Source organism: Zonotrichia albicollis, chromosome Z, assembly GCF_047830755.1.
Source record: "Zonotrichia albicollis isolate bZonAlb1 chromosome Z, bZonAlb1.hap1, whole genome shotgun sequence".
NCBI lineage: Eukaryota > Metazoa > Chordata > Aves > Passeriformes > Passerellidae > Zonotrichia > Zonotrichia albicollis.
In genome coordinates this window covers 37,080,150-37,104,158 of record NC_133860.1, presented here as the reverse complement: position 1 = coordinate 37,104,158, position 24,009 = coordinate 37,080,150, and the positions used below count along the sequence as shown (strand labels likewise).

At 35.8% G+C, this 24,009-nt stretch overlaps 1 protein-coding gene across 1 annotated transcript in view; it reads left to right on the top strand.

Moving 5' to 3' along the window:
• The window catches only part of ADAMTS6 (ADAM metallopeptidase with thrombospondin type 1 motif 6), a 145,267-nt gene that overhangs the window by 35,977 nt on the left and 85,281 nt on the right, over positions 1 to 24,009 (top strand). Inside the window, exon 8 of the mRNA XM_005492982.4 lies at positions 22,130 to 22,173. Within this exon, the coding sequence (XP_005493039.1) occupies positions 22,130 to 22,173 (44 nt within the window). The remainder of the gene's footprint in view (positions 1 to 22,129; positions 22,174 to 24,009) is intronic.

The following is a 24,009-nucleotide window of genomic DNA, read 5'->3' as shown; positions in this document are numbered from 1 at the left end:
CCACATTCTGCTTAGATCCTTTGTACTGAATGTTTCATGTACTTTTGCTCTGTTGCATTTTGTGAATATTTTATATCCAGAGAGAATTTAAGTTATAAATGCTGTTGAACTAGAATTGGAACACTGGTCATGATCAGCATCAACTATCACAAATAGGAAAATGCTGCTTTGTATGAAAAGTGCTTTTATGCTCAAGGAGGTTTTTATATTTAGGGTTTGCATAGTACCCATAAACTTAAGGTCTTATATAAGTGGAATGAATACTAAAATAAGTAGGGACGTGCATGTTTTATTTTAACATTTATTTTTGTACACAGCTAGGATGGTAAATTCCAGCAATGTGGCAATTAACAATAGAAAATATTAGACTTAGGGCATGGAACCCTTGGGTAAATAATGGAAAATATTAGATCTAGCACAGGGAACCCTTGTCAACTCAAACTGCCATGAAGGTGTTTCTGATTATTTGACTTGCAAAATTGGCCCAACAATCACTAATTTTTCAGCACATATTACAATAGTAATTTTCCCATTCTGATTTTATGTGAGAATTGTTTCTCTTTCTCTCTGATTTGTGGACGCAAGCCTTAATCCATGATTAAAAATGATTTTAAATACCTGATTTGTATCTTCATAGCAATTCCTAAAATGTGTTTTTCTTACTTTTGTATGCAAAATAAGTAATCTGCAAAGACCAGTCTTAACCAGCTAAAAACCAAAGAATTTTTTCATCACCTTTGCCTCTCTCTCTTCTCATCTACTTTCATCATGCATGATTATGAAAATATTCTTTAATTTTGACTAGAATTCCTTCTGTACCTTGTCTGTTTATTCTATATTATTCTCTATTTTTACTCTACTTTGAACTGTCTTATCACTGTACATCCTTTCAAACTGACATATGCTTTTCTTAATGGTTTATAGAAGCTTTTACTTGAAACTTACTCAGGCAAGCACTGAATATATGAAGTGTTTTAGTGTGGAAGGGTGTAGTGGAGAACTTGCATTCTTTCAGAGAGAGGAGAGGTACTTATTTTCAATATGTATTTTCCTGCCTGAAGATAAATATTTCCTTTAGTTTTCTTTATACCACCGTATGATTTTTTTTGTGGTAGCACAGTGCAGTGAAATATATTGTGTTCTAGTTGGATAAAAATTATTATTTGTTACATGCAGCAGTTTTATTTCAATAAATTTAATATATCTATTTATGTGTAATGGATAAATTGAAATTGTTTTGACCATTAAAAGAATCAAGAATATATTAAAACATTGAGCTGTTAGAGACACACAAATGCAGTGTGGCTGCTTTGGCTGTAAAAGAAGATTTTAATCTTTCTCAATCTCATCCAAAAGGCATTTCTGCCATCAGAATAATATGTAATTATATAATTATAATACATAATTTTATCATCCTTTGTGACCTCGATACATGTAACTTCTCTTTAAGTGTTCCTGCTTAGTGAGTTATCAGGAAGAGTGTTTACTGTGGCTGCAGTCCTGTATTTTGATCTCTTAAGTCAAACTCTAATACTTATGCCAAGTGCCTTAAATATTAACTTGGCTCTGCACAACTATATATATCTAGAAACTAACTCTGCATGAGTATATCATATTGAAAGATTTAGGCCATTTAGAGGGCAGAGTACTTTCTTCTTGCTTATAGGTGATAACAACTAGATTTAGTGTAGGGAAGGGAGGGGGAGGAACAAAAGAACATTTTGTGTGTGTGCATGTGTGGGGAATGACACCAAAACCACTTTTTCCTTCCACACTTTAAACCCAACAAAACCATGCAGATTCCTCAGCCTGAATCACCAAAGTGTCACTCTAAAAACAAAATGTAATACTTAGGACTTCTTTTACAATGTATAGTGTTATTTTTAAAAAGCATTTCTCCCAACTTGACAGGTTTTTTCCCCTGCCATGCTTGAGTTCAAGTTATGTGACTTCTGTAGAATGAGGAAAGGGAATAAAAATGTTAATGGTATTAAGCCTGCAAAATTATATCTGCTATTTCAGTGATGCTATTTTACTGTGCCTTCTTTTGTTAGAGGTCATTGTTACTGACCTTCTTGTATCTTGCAAGTACTGTATGTCATAAGCTCTTCCGCCATCCTTTGCTCTCTCACTGTGTGTTGAAGAGAGTCTTCTCCCATACAAATCTTAAATCACTTTTGTCCCAAGTGTCTGGTGCAGCTGTATGAAAGTATTTTCTGTGAGGTAGTCTGGAGCAATGTTTTGTGGGACTGGTAATACAGATGTGTTTGAGTGTCCTGTTTCTAAAATCACCTCATCTGTAGAAATAGAATTGCTCTATTGTTAAACAGTTATTTGGAGTCATACACCCACGGCAGTGTAAAATAAATGTGTACTTTGGAATTTTGTTTTTAAAGTCTAGAGACAATAGGTACATAATAAAAACTCACAAAACTGAAAAGTTCGTCAAGGTCCTTTGGCTAAGGTTTTAGTTCCTGTGCTACTCTGTAGTCTTGTGGAAGATTTGGCAGTGAGAAGTCATGTTCAACTGGGACAGATTTTTCTCATTTAAAATTCTTTCCATTCCCATAGGGTATTTCATTAAGGAATTTCGACCTTTCTGTTGTTATATCATTGTCTTCAACTTTAGAAATAGTGTTGTCCCTTGATTCTACATAGTTAGAAGTATGCAGTCTGTAAAGTCTGTTCAGAAGCTCAGAGGAAAAATGTTTTTATACTAAGACAATGTACAGTCCTCAGTGTGTGAACTTCCTTCATATGAGTGCCTGAATTTTGGATTTCAGACACTCTGCTAAATGTATTTGATTTTTGTAAATGACAGGCATATGATGGAATTTATCAGTGTGTGTTTTCAGAGACGACTTTTTCACTTGATCTCTGGACACTTAATCAGTTTAAGTGGACCTGTTTTCCCAAGTTATCTTTTACCTTTACTGTTTCAGTGTGCGTGGTTTCTTCTAGCTCGCAGTAAAACACTTTGGTTCTGGAATTGCTGTTTCCATTGTGTCATATACTGTTAGGTAAACTACTATGTAAGATGCTAGATTAAAAACTTTAGAAATTGGTAGAAATTAAAGAAAAGGGTATAATAAAAACCCAAAGATTTTGTGTCTGGTAACACAATATCAAAGATACATATATATATATGTGGCAGTTTAGTGTAGTATTTTGAACAAAGGGGATTATAAAGACACAACAGAGAAAAGGTCATGACTATCTCATACATTTGAGGCAATTTCATACATTACCTCTTCTCCTATCACAACAAGCTCTTGTGAAAAGTCTCTCTCCAGCTTTCTTTTTACATACTGAAGGGCTGCAGTAAAGTGTTTACAAAGCGTTTTCTTTCCCAGGCTGAACAGTCCCACTCTCTCAGCCTGTCCTCACAGGAGAGGTGCTCCATCCCTCTGATCTCTCTGTGGCCTCCTCTGGACTCCCTCCAGCAGGTCCCTGTCCCTCCTGTGCTGTGCCCCCAGAGCTGATGCAGCCCTGCAGGTGGGGTCTCAGCAGAGCAGAGCAGAGGGGCAGAATCCCCTCCCTGCCCTGCTGCCCACCCTGCTCTGGATGCAGCCCAGGACACGTGTGGCTCTCTGGGCTGGCAGTGCCCATGGCTGGGGCAGGTCCAGCCTCTCAGCCACAGCACTCCCAAGTGCTTGTCAGGGCTACTCAATTCATTCTTCACCCAGCCATATTTGTGCTTGGTATTGCCCTAACCCACATGTCTAAGACCTCCCCATTCATTAACAGCAGTCTGTCTCCTTTCCTTTTAATTACCCTAGGTTGACACAGGCCATTTTCTTCTTCTAAAAGGGCAAGCCTACCCTCTCTTAGCTTGCTATGTATTTGTTGTAATTATTTTATGTAATTGGTGTGAAGAGTTCCGCTTATATATGACTAAACTTACTAAAACCAAACAAATTTCTTTGTATTTGCCTTTACAACTGAAAGATCTGGAATAACAGTAATTTAGTTAAAGTTACCAAATGGAATAGTGGTCTGCTAAGGAAGACCTTGCCTTCCATTTCAGAACTCATTCTATCATGCATGCATGCTATGGTAGCTCTGTTGAAAAATATTTTCATGTCTGTCATGGACTGCAGAACAAGGACTGGGGTAGCAAAGTTCTACCCACTCAAAGTGAAGTGCAAGTTTGTGACAATCTGGAGAACCTGAACATACATAAATCTATAGGATTTGATGAGATGCACCTCAGAGAATTCTAGTTTTTCAGTGCTATAGACTCCCTGAACACTATAGGAGACATAATTTTATAGTTGCTCTCAACCCAAAATCTTGATGATCTCCTACTCATTGCATCTATTTTTTTCCAAATAGTTACCAAGTAATTTCCTGTTACATTTGGTGAGGTTAAGTCCAAGAATGCCAGCTCATGATTGCTTCATATTTCAAATACAGCTTTTTTTAGGTAACTGTAGAAACATGGTCAGATGTTTGAAGTTTTGCTTTCCACAGATGAAATTTTTTAAATTTTTTTTTAAATAGCCATCATAAAGCTGTGGTTTATTGTACTTGAGTAAACTACTATGTGTATGCATTTGAATGTGTTTTCCCATTAAGATAGTAAAACACAAGTGAGGCAAGCTATTTGAAAAATGAAACCAGGGAGGTGAAAAATAGAAATTGAACATTTTACAAGTACTGTAATGGTCTTCATGCAGATTTTAAGTTTGGCAAGGGCTCCAGTAGGACAGTTTGCTATGCTATAGTTTTACTATGCTGTATAGGAGAACAAAATTTAATATATACCTATGACCTCTAAAGAAACATTGACTGCGCAATTTGTGATCCATGTCTAGTACTTTTCACTGACCAGATTTCAGATTGTATTGTATACCTAGCAAATATATAAAACACAGGAGGAATTGGTTCACAACCATCCAGAACTAATCACTTGCTTTATACAATTTGAGTTAAAGAATTTGAAATCTGTACACAAATAATATTCTGCTATACTTGGCAAAGAGTGTCAAACAGAACACACTGAGAGGTTATGTACTTTTCTTTGACTACTGCATGTTTCTAAAAGTAAAGTTTGCTGAGAAGTATGCTTCAGGTTGATTATCAACAAGTTTATTAACCCAAAGGTCAAATAAATTCAGAATATCTTCTGTAACTGGTTCTTTATGTTTTTATTTTTTTTTGTCCTCCAGCACAGTAATACTCAACACCAGACTCTTATATGAAGGAAAATAAAAAGGCATAAAGTCCTTTTTCAGTTGTCCCTTTGAGTATCTTCATGTTTCTCTGTCCAAATATGAGGCTTTTTTAAGAGGCAGAATATTCAGAAGTGACATCTTTTACTTGGAAACTAAAGGTCCTAGTTTTTTTAGAAATAGAGCCCTTAGAAGTTATTCAGGCATATTATAAGTATTAATTCAGCTAAAACACTAGCCTACTAAGAACACAGAACCACCGTCATATAAATTGTAGTAATATTTCAAAATAAAAAGCTTGGATTTTCAATGGGATTTAGAAGACACTTAAATATTGCCTTTAAAACGTCTTCTCTGTTTCACAACAAAAATAGGATTTGCTGTTGCATTATAATTAAGTTATTGCCTCAGTAGATGGCACTCTTCCCTCTGAGTCACCAAGGTGCTGGGTTATCTGTATGTAAGGTTCCCTTTTTTTACAGTATGGAATTGATCCACTGCTCATTAGAACATGAGTATCAGTTGTCATATTCTGACAAAATTTCTGTTTAACTATTACATTGTTCCTTGTCTCAGACTTTGCTGTGGTTGCTTCATAACATTTTTTTTCTGTGAACTGCTGTGTGTGTTGGTGTTAAAATACTTGTTAAGCCCCTCATACATACACTCCTCCACCCTTCACCCCTCAAGCTTGCACCTAACAGGGCCTGATTGCCAAATCTTTAGTCACCTAAGTCTTATGATTTTGATAGAGTTGTGTGCATGCCAAGGTGAAAATTATCTGTGTGAAACATACACGTTCAGTTGTGTTGATACTCTCCACTTGCTGTATCCAAACAGGATCTCTTACTATGGGTTCTTATCTGCTAAAAGGTATACAGGCATAAATGCAAAAAACCTGTAAATCCTTTTAAATATGAAGTATAGTATTTAAATGCATGTTTTTTTCATGCATGTTATTGAAATTCACTTGGAAATTGAATTTTAGTGCAAATGTGCTTGGGTCATATAAAGTTACAGTCTTACAGTTTTGAATGTTAGTACCTTTGTCCATGCCATGCTACAGATGTCTGCATTCCCTGAACCCATGGCAACAAGAAAAAGTCTTATTATCTCTTCATTATTCTTAGTACTTATGCCAAAGATACTGTACTTTTATACCATCCACAGACTTCTACACCACGTGCTTTTTCTTTTAACACTTTATATAGCAGATTAGGGTAGTCTGGATTCTTCTGTTTTTGTGCAGCCTGGTCATTGAAAAACAGTATCCACACCTTTTTCATACTTTTTCTGTACTTTCCACAGTAAGAGAATTTAGCAAGTTACAGATGAAATAAGAACCAGGTTTAGAAATATGCCCATATTGTAATGCTGTTCATTCTGTTTTATGATACAGATTTGAAGTAGCATTATTGGATACATCCAAAGATTTTTGATTTGTGGTGGTTTTTTTTTGCTTGCTCGTTTGTGTTTTTTGTTTGTTTGGTTTGATTTTGGTTTGGCTGGGTTTTTTTGGGGGGGGGTTTGGTTGTTTTTTTTTTTTTTTTGAGAGGACAGTTAAATCAGGAAAGACAAGCTTTTTATAGTATTCAGTGAGAGCTTCCACAAAGCAGAAAAGAATGATATATGCTTACTGTTTATAATTGTGCTTTGATTTATCTTCTGCTGTTCCTCATGGATTTAGTTTTATTTTTTAATTGGAGTTTTTCTTTCTCTTTGTAATCCAGTAAAATGAAAAGATAAATGTTCTTCAGCCTCCCAAACAGAAATGACAACTACAGTGTGCTCCTCTGATGTTTTGTTCCTGACACCTGTGATATATTCTCAGCCAGCAATATGTGGTTGCTTTACTATAAGCTATCAGCTCTCTGCCCCTGGGACTGGTGATCTGTTAGGCGGTGACAAGCACTGAGGAGTAGATTCTCCCAGAATCAAATTTCTTTCTGTGGTGACTTTGAGAGCAGAATTGTTATTTTGTGCCCTTTCCTCCTTTAATGCTCTTTTAATGCACTACCAGTTACACTTTGCATTTTTCTCCAATTTGGATGGTAGACCATCTTTCTTTCTACAGAATTTTAGATTAGATTTAGACTTTTAGATGTGATTTCTAGATTCTAGGTTTCTAGATTACTGCCTGCCTGCCCCTTGCCAAAGAAATCTTCACATGACGTGAAATAGTTAATTACTTGTTTTTTCTGCCCAAGCCTTTCTTGGGCAAACAGACTATCCTGAATATGTCCCCACAGCTTAAGTCCACAATAATTTTGAATCAGTACCTTTGTGAGTTTTCAGAGTTTGACAGTTTACTATTAGTCTGCAGTCTGAGTTTTTGGGCATGTGGTATTGCAGTTTGCTGGCAAGGTACACTTGTGTCCTGGGTACTGCAGAAAAAGGATGTTTCTACTCATGTGCACTATATATATATTTTTTTTTCTTTTTTTTTTTAATGAGAAATCATTGTAACTTTTATAATTTGGAATTGAAAGCTTTTTATTATGTCTCAGAACATAGTTGTTATTGAGGACAATTCTCTGTTTAGGTAATTAACATAATTAGTATTTCTCCAAGTAGAAGAAGAAATGTGTCCATATTACAGAAGTTGCTACAGGGACTGACATCATTTTTAGCAATTAAACTGCATTAATCTATTAATGATCTTTGAGTCTTGTATCAGTTTTGGAGGGATGCTGCGAAAACACCTGTTCTTGTTCATAACAGGTACTAAAGCAAGTCTGTGAATAAATGGAGAGATGTTTTTCCCTTGTAAAAGCAAGTCCTTAGGAATAAGAGATTTCATTAAAAATACTTACATATCTAGAAACAAAAAAACCTTATGAAATATTAAATTGTTTCAAGTCAAATACTTCTTCAATTTTTACCTGGTTTTTTTTTTTTTTTAAATTCTGACCCCTGCTGTCTGCCTCCTCCCCCCACTTGACCTCCTCAAGTGTTTTTCAGAAGACCAACAAAATTTCTGATCTTTTGTTGTTTTAAAAAAATTAAGATGTATTCAGTAGCATGTCTTAGCCGTGAGATTTTATTTGGTAGTCTGGAATTTGTGTAACCAGACTTGTTACTCATTCACAAGTGATGAAATTTTGGAACTCTTAGTAATGGCTTTAGATTTGGTATAAAACTAACTGGAGTGTCAAATCGTGGTCAGTCAAATGGAGAAGGAAAAATATTCAGATCATTTAACAAAAAATATTTTTTCATGTTTTTGTTTGGATTCTTTCTGAAGTTGAGACATAGTTCATAAATAACTTACAGTTTTGCATGTTTTGGTGTTTGAAGTACATGTTGACCAACATGACTTTTCTGGGAAGACTCCTAGATCTGCATAGAGTAAGGCTCATGCCAGAGAAATTTGAGTCTGTGTAATAGTTAGACATATAAGCAACAAGATAATAGAAGTTAGCTTAGTCCGTGACTGTTTCACTGTCAATAAGCTGAGAGTTGATGCAGTTATGATCTTGGAGGATGAGATGCCTTAAGGTCAGGGCAGGAAGGATAGAAACTGCCAAAATTAATTTTTTCTTTTCCATATGGCAGGTAACAAAACCTTGTTTTAAAATTAGCTTTGTAGTGAGTTACAGAATGAATGACTATCCAATACTGCTGTTTGAATCAAATTGCTGCTGTAGGTATTTGTAACATTATGTTAGGACATCAGGTGTAAATTATTAAAGTTAATATTTTTGTTATTTCTGAACATTTTGTTCAGGTTGTGTTCTGAAAACTGTAGAACTTGTGTTTTTGGGAGCTGATAAGATTCAGCTTCCAAATGTATTTGATTCTTTTTTAGACCTTTTAAGATGGCTCTTTGGATAGCACTGAGGTTGCATTTGGATTGCCTTCTCACTACTTCAGCCAGACCCATGTAAATCTCTCATTTATTACTCTCAGCAGCTTGAAAAAGGGAGTGCTAAGTTATTGGATATATAGGCAGGAAGTGGTACAGGCAGTTCCTTAGCTTGCACATTAATTTAGCTGTAATGAAAGGTATTTGCTTATATTGTTATTTTAGGACAGTTAGTCCTGCTTAGAAATTGCAAGGTCATAAGTAATGCTGACAAATGCTCATTGTCCAGATTCTTTCAGAAGAAATTTCTACCCTATGAGCTCTTTCAACCACCTGCCAAAGCAGAGTGATATGTTATGCAATTGTGAACAATGTGTTTGAAATCAGTTAAGAACAAGAAATTGTACTTCAAAAACCAAGGAATTTTTCAGATATGTGAAATGCAGTATATTAGGCCATGGAAGCGTTTATGGGTCTTTGACCAAGAGTGGTTTTGAAGCTCTTCCATTTTAGTCACATTTTGGTTATGATTGCTAATTATTTAGTGGTTAAAAAAAACAAGCATAAAACAATAGCAATAGTATGAGATGCACTTGGTCAGGAGAATTGTGATGTTTCGCAATTCTATTTTTGGTTATGTCTTGAGTCAGTTAAGCAGATTGTTTGGCAATCCAAAAAACTTTGTTCCTGTATGTGTCCTTTCCTAAAAATGGCATTCTAAGTAGTATGATGCAGTGCTAGAGGTAGTAACTTCACTGAAACATGTGGGTCTTCTTTATAGTCTGTGCACTGCTGAAATTACCATCTCTCCCCTCATTACTGGAAGGAAATTCTTTTCTTGCATGTTCTCGTAAGTAGCTCAAGAACTTAAACAGATTCAGAACTCTTAATTATATGAAAATTTTAACTAATAAAAATAACATTTTAATTCAGATTTTTTTGCTTTAGGCTTTTACAAGTTAGAATCATAGAATAATAGAATCATTAAGGTTCAAAAAGACATTTAAGATTATCAAGTCCAGCTGTCAACCCAGCATCACCACCAATAGACCATATTTTCAAGTGTCATATTCACATGTGTTTTGAACATTTCCAGAGATGGTGCTTCCACCACTTCCTTGAGCAGCCAGTTCAAATGCTTTACAACCCTTTCTGTAAAAAAATGTTTCCTAATATGTAATCCAAACCTCCCCTGGCACAATTTAAGGCCATTTCCCTTCATCAGGTCACTTGTTGCCTGGAAGAAGAGGCTGACCCTCACCTTTCTACAGCCTCCCTTCAGGCAGTTGTAGAGGGTGACAGGGTCTCCCCTGAGCCTCCTTTTTTCTGGGCTAGACACCCCCAGCTCCCTCAGCTGCTCCTCACAGCACTTGTGCCCCAGACCCTGCCCCAGCTCCATTGCCCTTCTCTGGACTCTCTCCAGGCCCTCAGGGCCTTTCCTGCAGTGAGGGCCCAGCCCTGGGCACAGCACTGGAGGTGCGGCCTCAGCAGGGCCCAACACAGGGGGACAATCCCTGCCCTGGCCCTGCTGGCCACAGCATTGCTGATCCAGGCCAGGATGCCATTGGCCTTCTTGGCCCCTGGGCACAGCCTGGCTCATGTTCAGCTGCTGTCACCAGCACCCCCAGCTCCTTTCCAGCCACTCTGCCCCAGCCTGTGGAGCTGCCTGGGGTTGGTGTGACCCAAGAGTAAAACTTGGCATTTTGCTTTACTTGACCTCACACCATTGGCCTCAGCCATGATCCAGCCTGCCCAGATCCCTCTGCAGAGCCTCCCTGCCCTCCAGCAGATCAGCACTCCCACCCAGCTTGGTGTCACCTGTGAATTTGCAGAGGTTTATACACATAATTGATGAAGATGTTAAACAGGACTGGCCCCAACACAGTTCTGAGGAACACCACATGTTTTTTTACAGGTTCCAGGCAAAAGTGGGAATTTGATTAAAGTATTTACATTTGTAAATGACTTGTATTTGTTGAATAAAGCTATGCCTGACAATAATAGAAACATTAAAATAACTTAAGCTGAACAAATGAGAACCAGACTACTTTATAAAGCAGAAATTACAGTTAATATATTAAAAAGAAAATCAAATAGTGGTAGTTCCTACATGCTATCCAACCTCTTTTAAATCGTCCTTACTTTATTTAACTTCTAAATTGAGCCTTCCTTTTCTATAAATCTGAGAGAATTTAAGTGTTTTAGTTCAATAACTTTACATAAATGAAACTAATAATTAAAAAAATAATAATTTTGTGACCTTAATACAGTGGAATTCTCCCCATTTCTTCAGCCACAATTGAAAGAAATATTTTCTTGGATGTGATCTTGTTTGTAGATCTTATGGTATTTACCTGGCATTATTTATAATGGTTTAGCTGCATTAATTTCTAAAATTTAATGAGGCAAAAAGAAATAAGGCGAGCTTATTTTTCTTTCAGCTTCAACTTCCTGGATTTCTTGCAGTTAGTGTTTTGGGTGATTGTGTTGGCATTGCAGTAGAGAATGTGCTTTACAGAACAATGTCAGGTGATTAAAACTTCGCAGTCAACTAATTGGGGAATGAAGTTCATGAACTTTCATGTGTGGTTGTTAGGAAGATATAGTATTATTCCAACTCAGAGTGGAAGGGAGAGGGAACCTCTTCCCCCAGTTTTCTGTACTGCTGAAAAAATTATATCTATTTTTATTATTAATATATTAATACTATATTGTACTATCCTGTACTACAATAACTATGGTTTAATGATGCTTCTATTTTGAATAATGTAATTTACATGTAATTTACTTTCCAATGAATATTGTGAAGAGTTGTGTTGAAATGTAATATTTGTTTTTTTCATAATTGTTAATTAAATGATATGAAGATTTTTAGGTAACTCTTACTTAGAATCTATTGGATTCAGTCTGAAAGGAACCTCTGGAGGTCTTCAGTCCAATGTTATCCTCTGAGCAGAGTGAGCTATGAGATCAAACTAGGTTTCACAAGGGTTTACCTAGTCAAATCTTGCAAAACCTTTTTGGGCAGACCACTTTAGTGCTTGACTGCCCGCATGGGAATAAGGGTTCTCCTTGGAGCCAGCCAAAATTTCTGTTCAGCATTTAAAATTTTATAAAACTCATGGGAATAATTATTTTAATAGTCTCATGGTAATATGCAGTATGTGGTAAAAAATAAAACAGAAGTTCAGGTCAATTTTAATATGAAGGAGTGGATTGTCAATTAAAAAAAGTAATGGAACTTTTCTTTCATAACATTTGTAGGGGGAACCAAACTAATTTTGGAAATATAACTGTAAAAGTTTTCACAAAAGACAAAAGTGGCTAAACACTTGGTGGGCCTAATAAATGTAATAAAGAGAAATTTATTAATTTATTTTCCCACCTCAAGATAGGTTAGCTTTGAAAGACTAGTTTACAAAGTGAAGGCTTGAATCATTTATGGAAGGTTTAAACCCAAGGAATCACTGATAAGTTCCTTTTGACAAATCATGTAGTTTTAATATGGATTTAATAGCTTAGGTTGAAGAATTCATATACAGAGCACCCTGACACGTGCGTCCCTTTGCAGGATAGCTCATGGTTTCTGAAGCCCATTTACTTTCCTATCTAGTTCTGTGGTTGTTTCTCTTTTTGTCAGGAGTAATAAAATAAATTGCACCAGCTTAACTCTTACTTTCTTTAAGGTAAGAGGAAGCAAGGACAGATGCCTGCAGACAGCCTGGATAAATACAGTTGATTAATCCTAACCTGTATGCAATAAGAATGGTGTGGTTTATGAGCAGTGACTGCTGTAAAGTCAGTTAATGTTCTCATGGTATGCAGCCCTTCATTCACAACAGTTAGTTGCTGTTGACATTAAAATGATTTCTAAAAAAATAAGTTATTTTTCCTGAAATGAAAATGATAATGATAAATGATAATAGATACTACACAAACTTTTTTGTCTTCAATAGAGCTAATATTTCTTCCTGGCTTGTATTACATGGAAAAGAAGATTAAAGAAAGATTTGCAAGCAGTTCTGAATTGTATGGATTCAGTTTTTCATACAGACACACTTCAAAGATCCATGTGAAGTGCAGGTATTCCATTTGCCAGCCCCTTTTAAAAAACACAAAAAATCAAATTAAGTTCCTTCTGGTCTTAACATGACAGGTTGGTATGCTCTAACAAACTCAGACAAGATCTCCGACATATTTCTTTTCTTGTAAACTTGTGTATTTCTTTTAAATGGATCCTCTTTGTTAGAGCAGTCTTTGCCTCTGCTGCCATTTAATTCTGCGTATTTCTTTTCTTTGTCATGCACAAGCAGACCACAGAATATGCTACCTTCAGACTTTGTTAGCTGTATTTTGCATGTCATCTGGAAAACTACCACTCAGTTGTCCAGCACTCAATTGGCTTTGTATTGTTCTTTAAGCAATCTGATCAAATTGTTTGCTGACATTTTTCGAAGAGAAGAAATCCTTTATTGTAGCTTATTGTAACTTATTGTAACACTACTTATAGAAAAAAGCACTAAACTTGTAAAATATATTGCTGTGAGACAAAAAATTATTTTGATTCTACTCCGGGTTAAAAATCATTTGGGTGGAGTAACTGTCTTTGTTTTTGACCTTTAGAAGAAGTCCACAAATAAACATTATTGCATTGACTGAAGAAGGTTTTAATCAATGCATTCAGGTACTGAAATTTAGCTCTTTGTGTAAATATAATTTTGTGATTCTTTAACTGAATCCAAGCACAGGGTTCTCATTATTTTCAGGCAAAATAAGTTGTGACAGTGTATATGTAAGAGTTTCAATCTTTTTATCAGAAATTTTGTACAAATATCAACCAGAAGTAGCAAAACACAACCACTGCTCCTATTATTAGATAATATTATTATTATCCTGTGAACATTTGGACTACTTGTCAAGTATACATTGTTAATCCAGCAAATTAAATCTATTAAAGATTATTGGGAAAAGAGTAAAGAACCTTATTATGCAGTTGGTTAAACTGGGCATGGTATGCCTACTTCTTGCATAGTTTGTATCACTCTGGCCTGCTCCTCTCAAAAGGTTTTCAGGCAATTGGAGAAGGGGAGCAAGCATGACTGCAAAATCTGACTTTCTTTACAAGGAATGACTAAATTGAGGACTCTTACTTGAAGAAGTCAACTTTTGGAAAAGGCAAATCTGGGACATTACTACAATGATCTAACCAGTTACACGATTGTGTGGGGGGCACAAGTGAGGAAAAAATCGTTCATAGCATCTTTCACCACAAGAACTTGAGGCTGTCCAGAAAATATAGAAGAAAGACTCAAAACCAGGAGAAGAGAGGCAGCCTTTCTTAATGCAAGGTTTAGCTAATGTTGAAACTTCTTGGCAAGTCACTTTATGGAAGCTGGACATATGTATAGGTTGAAAGGTTGGCTAGGCATGTTCACAGAAGAAAAATCCATTGAAAGTACTAAATACACAGAAGCACATCTGTCTCAAAATGTCTGGGCCAAAAATAGTTGGGAGAGTACTGGTATAATTGACGTTTTATGCTTGCAGTGGTGTTATTCTTTCTTGGGCCTTCTCTTAGTTCGTTGTGAAGGCAAGGTATTGGATAGTGGAATCTGTGGTCTGGCCCATGTTGCAATTCTTAGGTTCTTCTGTACCAGGTGTGGTCTGTCATCCTAATGAGCTGATACTCTTTACAGCCTTTTATGCCATATGCAATGTGAGTAAGGGTAAATAAAGTGAACATTTTGTCTGTAAAGATATGTGGTCTTCTTAGAGATTGTAAACTAATTGTTTACAATATTCAGAAATTTAGGAAAAAGGCATACCCACATTAAAATCACAGAAATAATAGAAGAACCTAGAAATATATGTGCAATATGTTATTGCTCTAACTTACCTAATTTATTTCCATACAACAGAGCTAAAACTTGGTTAGTAATCATAGCTGTTAGCTGTGTTTCCCTTCTGCCAGAGGTCTAGACTAGTTGCTTCCTATTCTCTGCTGTGTGGCAGGACGCCCCCAACCACACTTATGTAATTAGTTTTGCTAGCTTTCCTTTTCCCCAGACTTGGTTACTTTAGCACACTCTAAAAAAACCGTTGCCCTAAAAGCTGCTTAAGCTGTTCAGTATCAATGTCCTTTGAAAAAAAGTTTTATGTGTTAGTTGCTGGACTTATCCTGAATGTACTGATAGAGAAATTAGTAACAAAGTACTTAGAGCAGATATGTAGAAGTTTCTAGTTTATTCTCTAGTTTTGTTTGAGCTAGCTACGTCTGTATAACTCCATCTAAATTTTGGCTCAATACTGAGAATGCAATAAAAGTTTAAAATGCTTCTGAGGTTCAGAATGCAACAAATCATCAAGTATTTCCTACACTCTGGCGATAGTGCAAATGCCGAATCTCTATGTTACCCCTGAATATTATTGAAATCAGCATTGTCACACAGGTAGGTGGCTCTATATTTCTGATGCACTTTCATAGTATTTTTATGTGGATCAGGAGTTATTCTGAGTGTCCTAAGGGCACTAATAATACTACTGATTGTGATAAACTTGCAACTGCTATTCTATTATTATATTGCCGAAACTGATGAATACAAATGGCAGCGTAATTTTTTTTTCCACAACTGTGTTTATTTTTGCATTTTTGACTGCATTTGCAGTTTGCCGTTTAGAAAAAGTAGTATGGAAGTGTTTCATTTACAGTGCAATTATTTAAAAGATTTACATAAATCAGGAGAACTAGAACTTATGGCAGCAATAGTTTTTCTGGCTGTAACTCAGAATTTATCCACCCAAGCTAAGTATCAGAATAAAGTCCAATAGAGACAGACTTTGGTTGTCTGTGGCAGCATTAAAGACATGGAAAACTAATAATAGAAAAAGCTATTTTTGATGAGTGATGTGTAACATGTATGTTATTCTTTTCCTTCCTTGGTTTAAATAGCTCTTTTTGGTTTGAGGTTTTTGAGGAAGGAACCAAATAAGACATGTTCTTTATTTTAGGGCAGAATGCTGTTGTGGTGTACCACTTTTTGTAAGGCAAAGGATGTGCTGAAGTAAACCTTTAAAAAGACATAAAAACTCTCTGTGTAGTAGAGAGTATTACTATTGGTAACTTGTGGAAATCTAATGAATGACCAAATTCTCTTAGGACTTATTAATTCCATTGCAGTTTTCTAGTATTAGTAACATCCAGTTCTCTAGCATTAGTGACATTTTCTGCACTTGCAGAATGACCACTTTTTTAATATAGCCACGCCAAAAAACCAAAAAAGGTGAAAGTATATGACAGTCACTGCTTTTTTTCTTTTTTTAGATCTTCCATGCTTCAGAAATACGTGTTGGAGTTGTCAGATAGTCTGAAGGTTTTGATCCATTCAAGAGAAATCTGAGATTCAGTCTGATTCAGTCTGATCTGTTCAGTTTATAGTCATAGGTGTTGGAACCAGGTTAATTTAATTTTTTGTAAGAGGTACCTTTTTGCCTGGTCTTTTACCTTTGTTCAAAAATGGAACAACTGTGATTGGGTGCATAGATAAATCATGTTGCACAGCATGAAGAATAAAAAGTAAAAAATATGCAGCCTGATAAACTTGTTAGGTTTATTGTTGAGCATGAGTGTGTGAGAAGGATAGTCCTTATTTAAAGAGCTTGTTCTTAAAACCTATAATAATTAAAAAGTGAGTATCAAAAAGTATAATTTGGTTTAAAAGTAAAAAATAGAACCCTGCTTTCAGAGATAACATTTGGAAATATTTCCTAAAAATGAAACATTAATAATTGGTAGTATTTGGCTCTGTTTACTTTTAGTTGGGAGAGAATCAGTTATCTTTATTTCATTTAATTTCATTTTCTGACAACCCTTTCAAGCAGATTAGCTGGCAAAGTGTCTAGTATTATATATATGAAGTATGTGTTCACCTATCTGAAACATTTATAAAGAGCTACATGTCCAACAATACATATTTGTTGGTTTTGCCTAACCTGAATATTCTTACTTTTTTTTTTTTACATTTGAATTCCATCCATCTTGGTAGGTTTTCCCTCATTCACTGTGACTGTATTTTGGTCTCGTAAAATATTTTCCATTAAGAAATATTCCTTCAAAAGTCTTGGTTATTTATGTCAATATGTATCTTAAATGTTATTCATGCTTATTGGTGGCTGTCAGAGTAGTTTTGGAGTAGTTTGATGTATGTGTAAGTAAACAGCTGGTGTTTCATACTGATTTTGAACAGTTTGCCCTTCTAATAAGAGTTTTCATTCTTTACTCATTTACTGTACTTAAATCAAAGACATTGTGTGAGTTACTCTTGCTGATCAATGATATTCTTTAAATTGTATCTAATACTAGATACTGTAATATGCACACTTCAGAAAGTTGGAAAGTCCCGTGAGTGCACATGGTGGTGACAGAAGGGCCCCAGTGTAATGGCACAATTCTGAAAAATCCCATATATTAATCTCATTAAAAAAAAAAAAAAATAGTGATTTCAAAGGGAAGAAGCTCTACTGAATTAGTGGGACTCAGCTTTGCTGATAAAGGCATGACGATATCCCCCAGACAGACACTGAAACAATTTTTTTGTTTTTCAGAATAAAGAGGATTTAACGAAGGGCTGATGACAATAAAAGAAAAATCAATTAAATGATAAGATGCAATGTTTGTCTGTGAAGTACCCTAAGCCACAGAGCTGGGGACTGCTATCAGGGGAGGCATCAGTATGAGCTGTCCGGTTTCCTTTGCAAAGACTCGCAAATGACTGCTGTGGAGGGAAGGGCAGATAACTGGAAAACCCCAGTTATCCAGTTGCTCTCAAATTATGCTCTAAATAATTGTTAATGTGAGACTGAATAGCTTTTAAGGAGTATTTTTTAACTTCTCTAGCTTCTAGAATAGATTATTTACATTTTTATGCTAAGGGTAGGTGGAGGTACAATTGAATCATTGTGATGCTTTCATATAATCAAATCTGTGAATTAGTATGTCTCTTTTTTTGAAGTTTATTTTTATTTTTTTTATGTGGGAATACACTTGCAATCATGGAATTCTCTGTGAGGTACATAGTTGCACAACTGCATGCATTAGGCCTGAAAATGGACACTTTGCAGGGATCAGGAAGAATCTTCTCTCCTTTCTCTGCAGGAGACAAATGGCTGTATTCCCCTAAGGTGCCTGAGATTGGCTGTAACTGCAGATAATTTACCTGACAAGTTTGAGCAGTGTTTACAATATTCACAGAGGATTTGTCTTTCGTACCTGTTTGACTTAAGTGTCCTGCTCAAATAATCAGTGTCATGCCAGTCGTCAGATTTGCAAAGGAAATGGACTTTTTTCAGGTTAGAGTTACAGATAAGAGAGACTTCTTGAAAAGATAGTCTGTAGCTTACATCTGCACTAATACATTAAATAAACACATCAGTGGCTTTTTTATTGCACTGAGTACCACTGGCACAGATCTTGTGTACACACTACTGAGCTGGTGTCTCCAAAATGGATTAGTTTTCTGTGTTTTGCCTGTTAAGAATCATGACCATCTCCACAACTTCTCGTGGGCGTTCTTTGAGATCAGTTGTTCTCATGGGTCAAATCTGCACAAGGAGTTTCTTAAAAAATTGTGATAGAGTTTTAAAACAGCTTGATAATGCAGATAATAGAATTTCAGTGTCCAGCGTGATCCCTTTCACTTTTTAATACAGTGCGCAAGTATATTTTAGCATGGTGCCTGTATATCCTGCCAAAAAAGACCAGGGTTTTTTCTTTTTAAGGTCTCCCTGTATGGTGCACTAACTCTTGCTGTTTGATCCATGGCATGACAGGAGTGTACTGCTGCTCCAGTCCTTGACCAGCCTGTTGAACAGATAAAGGTCTGTCTGTGCAGTTTCCTTCTGGCTGATGTGTCAGTCAGAGTTGTCAGTGACAGTTGTACATTCATCATGCATTTCCTGTCTGTCTGTGCAGCTCTTCATCAGCCCCACAGGAATGCCCAGCAGTCCCAGACCACTTCGCCATCTGCCTCATGAAACATCTTCTGATTTCTTCAGGGCAGGCATGGCCATGTAATCAACCATCTTCCCTCCTACCTCTTTTCCATTCCACTTCCCCAGTGTGGTCACATTTCAGGGGCACTGCACCCACTTTATTAGGAGTTATATTATCTTCCTTTTTGGCTTGGGCACAGATTTTTCTTGGCTGTCTCAAAATGGTCTGGCTGCCATCTTATCCCAAGTTATTTACCTATGTAACTGTGTTCTTTCATTCAACTTTTGCGTGGTATCCCTTTTACACCATCTGTCAGTGAATTGAACCAACATTTTTGCAGTTGTCACAATTGTGACTGTTTTCATAATCTTTAATGGTTGGTTGAGATAATTGTTGCTTGAGACTCTACCTATTGTGTCTCTTTAGCTCCTTTAGTATTTACTAGGCTCCTGGTGATTAAACTGCATCTTTGTGCTGCTTTTTTGAGTGTGGGTTTTTGTTTGATTTTGTTTGTTTGTGGGTTGCCTTTTTGTTTTTTTATTTCCAATAGCAACTAGACCTAGCTAATCTCATGAGCAGTCTTGATTATTTGTATTTTCAGGGGTTTCTTATCTTAAAATTACTAGCTGTCAAGTGTTACATCTGTAGTCTTCTGCATTTGGAACCCAACATCTGAGAACTAAGTGAATTCCTTGAAGGTTCAAAATAAAGTTGGAAGAAGTGGTGTCAAAACAAAAAAAAAAGATAAGTTAGTCTGTTTTTAAATCATATAGAGAAGCAAATGAGGAAGCAAGCAGTTTGGTTCATAAGAATGCTGAGAGCTTTCAGACAAATCACAACCATTCATATGAAAGTAATATGATGAAGAAATGGAGCTGGAAGATGATGTAGATAAAGTAAGTCATTAGGCTGAAATCTTTTTCAAAAGTTCAAAAAATTTGTTCTTGGTGAACAGGGGGTTAGGAGAGTGTATGAAGATCCTTACAGGAAATTAATCATTGTCTATAAAATTTGAATATTTAGTGATGGCATATTTAGAACATGTTACTACCCAGGTATGTTCTTGCAGAAATAATTGGTGTATTGGAAAATAAAGTTATTTTTTCCATAGTTTTATTATCTAATTAAAGTTTCATTATCATCACATTTTCTTAAAAATGCTAGGTTATGCACAATGAAGAACACACAGTTCCCAGCATAAACTGAAGAATACTGTGGTCTTTGTTTTTCAAAAATATAACAGAAGCAAGGGACTTAATTTATATAATTCTCTCCTGTCACAGTTCTTTGTGAAACTCAGCCTAAGGTGAGGAGTAACTTCAGGTTCTTTCCTGTAGGACAGGATTCAGACATCAGGAAAGTTTTGAGCTCTGCTGAAGTCAGGGACAACAATTTACTTGAGTTGAGTGGAATTGGCTTTATTCTCAAGCATCCATTTTATCTAAGGATGTATGTCTTCAATTGCTTTTCCTTACTGCCATTGGATATTAAAAAGCAGAAAACCTGTGTATTTCAGAGGCTTTTTTCCATTCAGTTCTCAACTATGTTCTAAAGAATTTAGTTAGGGTTTTTCTCACTAAACAAGACTGAGCCATCTGCTTTCTCTGAGGAACAGATTTTGCTTGAACTTCAATAGGATTAGGTTCAGACACTCTCCTGAGCACAGGAATAAGTTTGGTTCCTTAATTATGTAGAAGGCAGGAAATGATCAGTAAAAATCCTTCTATTACTTGAATCCGTGTCGTCTTGGAACTTAGGGACGTTTCAAGAGAAATAAGAATGTTTTTTTGTAAGAATGTTGTCTATAAGAATGCTGATTTGGTTACCTTCCCCCTCCTCCAGACAGCAAACAGGAAATCAGTGCACATTTGAACCACCTTGGTGAAATTAATGCACATGAACATTTAAGTTCAAAATTATAGCTTAATCCCACAAACTGCTCCACACTCAGTACCCTTTAAAAATCAAAGGAATTCCATGTGGTCACAGCAGTCTGCATGCATAGAGAGTTTACTGGATTTGTTCCAAATTTTAAGCTTTGTTATTTTGTCCATGGATTTGGCTTGCAGACAGACCATAACTCTTTTAGCAGTGAAAGGTATATATCTTGTGATCAGACTCATATGTGATAGCAGTCCTTATGGTATTTTTAACAGACAATGTCTGGTGGCCCAAAATTAGTAACTATTTGGGTTTAAAATTAAAGCATAAAGATGGTATCTTTTCTTTTTTTTTTTTTTTTATTTAGCTTTCTAAAGAGTAGAAATTTTTCTGAAGCATAGTACGCTTCAGAAATAAAGGAAGTCAGTTTAAAACCTTGAAAATAAATAGCATTGTGGGAGTGTCCTTTTTTCACTATCCATATTATAGGATTGCATATTTAAAATATGAAGGTGTAATTAATGAATTGACTGCATGACCACTGCTATTTTAAAAACTATGCCACAGAAAACATTTTAATTTCATTGCTAGCTCCACATATTTACATATTAACTACACAAAAACTCATTAGCTTCTGTGTTTCACAGATTGTATCTACAATGACAGAACTTTTCCTTTAAGGAAATATTTTAGCTTTTTGCAGCATTGGTTTTCATTTTATGTTGTTAGCACGTATTCTTAAGATACACTGTAATTATGGAAGGGTAATGAGAATGGCACTATAATGACAGTTCATAAGATATTTTTAAAAAATGGTATAATAATTAAGGGTTCAGTTTTTTAAATAGAACCAAAGACTAAGTAGTACAACTTACACTTAATATTGTTTCGTTGATAAGTGTGAGACCATAGGAGGCTTCCAATTATGCTGGATAAGTAAAACTTAGGGTTTAAGAATCAGTAGCAGTTCTGTAGCCATGCTGCTGTAACTTCATAAGAGAATGGTAGACTGCTTTATGGAGCTGGTGATTACAAAGATCCACTTTAACCATTTTTTTCTTGCTGGCAGGTGTCCCACTGGCCTGAGGCCAGCGGCTGTGAGTGTACTGCAGCTTGTGGTTTACACCAGAGTGTAGAAAAGGCCGACACCAGCTGGCTGCACATAATTAAACTGATTGCGGTCTGACAACATGGACTATGATACAGATATGTGATAAATGTACAAAGTATCTTACAAACCTGATTCACTGACATACTTTATCTACTTTTTTTTCTTAACAGATATGATATCTGCACTTATAAAAACAAGCCTTGTGGAACACTGGGTAAGATTATAAAGAGAAATTTCAGCTCATATTTGCTGTTTCCTGGCTTTATACTTAACTATTGGTTTATTGACTGATTGATCTTTTTAAGTTTGTACTTTCAAAGTTTTGCAGTTTTATAAACATGAAAAATAAAAATAATCTAGGTGGATTTTGGATTTGATACATTGCTGGGAGTTTGAATTGTGTGAGCTGGTGCTGTGTATTTCATCACTGACAGCTGTAAAACTGATAAAGCCTAGCAGATGACTCAATTTTATTTCTTACAGAAGAGAACTTGCTGTTTGCTTCCATTTACTGGTGTCCATAATCTAGTTAAAAAAAACAGAAGTAAAAATCCTCAGGAAGCTTATAAAACTACCCCATAAACCTTACAAAAGGAATGGGCTCTGAGGTTTACACTGTTGCTGTGCAGTACACAGCAAGTACAGCTTCATGTCTTTCCTTTCACAGACTTAGAAAAAAAAAGTACAGTGCTAGAAAATACAATAACACTGAAACTACTTAAAACAGTGCTTTGACAATGGAGAAGTGCACGTCAACCTTAGATTAAGGATGGAGAGCTGTTGTTCTCTCCATTCCTAAATATGTCACCAGTAGTTATTTACTACAATAAATTACTACAGATAGTTAGTATAGGTTGTGGCCTCCAATGGTGCTCTAACATATAAAGGGAACATTATTCAAAGATTAACATAACACTTGTTTAGGTTTTGTTTTCAGTTTGCATCCTTTCATAAGCCTCTTTCTTGAAGGTGATTAAAGACAAAATTCTAATTCAGCTACTTCATATTATTAATACTTTTCTCATTCAGAATTCATGATTGTATTTGCTTTGTCTTTCCCTGTATTATTCCCTGTATTGTCTTTCCCTGTATATCACTATTACTAATAGCCTTAACCCATGTTAATTTTTTTCTAAGTTTCACACAAGTCAGTACGATACTTCTGGCAAAGGAGTGTAGTTTACATGGGGAAAGGTACCAGAATTTTTGCCTGCTATAAACATAACAAAACCCACAGCATGCTTTAGTAAAAGGCAAATCATGATGATGAATTTCCAAATGTAATTGATTTTATTTGACATTGGAGGTCATGAAACTGAAGAGATGGTGTCTTAGAAGTGGCTCTGCAAGTGTTAAAAAAGAAAGGTTGAAAGAGAATACATTCATGCATGAACTATTTGATATTTTTATTCTTGACACATATCATTAATGTACTAACTCTTACCCTATCAGATTTTGACATAAAGGCAAATTTTGCTTCACTTGAATCCAGTGTAACAGAGGATAGATTTGGCAAATATTTTATAGAACAAGAAGTTTAATTAAAAACAAATTAAAAATAAGAGTCACGTATGGTATGAGTTCCAACTTACTGTTATAGGGGTCTTGGCAACTAAACCATGACAATTTTTCTGCATTATAGGCATTGAATTGGAGAAGAGACTAGGCCCTGTAGTCCTCTTTTGCAAGGCATTTGATATGCTAAGTTGTACTGACATCCAATAACTAAAGTTAATCATATATATAAAGGAGTCAGTGAAAAAAACCACAGAGCGGTCTCAGAAGGTCAAAAGAAACCTGAATAATTGATATTCTAGGAAAAGACAGAAGTAAGAGATTTCATGTGGCGTAAACATCTGTATCCTATTTCAGACACCTGAGGCAGGGAACTTTTCATGGAACCCCTTAGAAAAGATCTCAGACATCTGTGCAGTGTATCTGTGGCTCCAGTGAAGGACGAGTCCTTTTAATGTCTGAATTACTGAGTTCTTAGCTTGATCTCTGTCACTTTCTACAAGCATGGTAGGGAGTTATTTTACTGTGGTCTTCT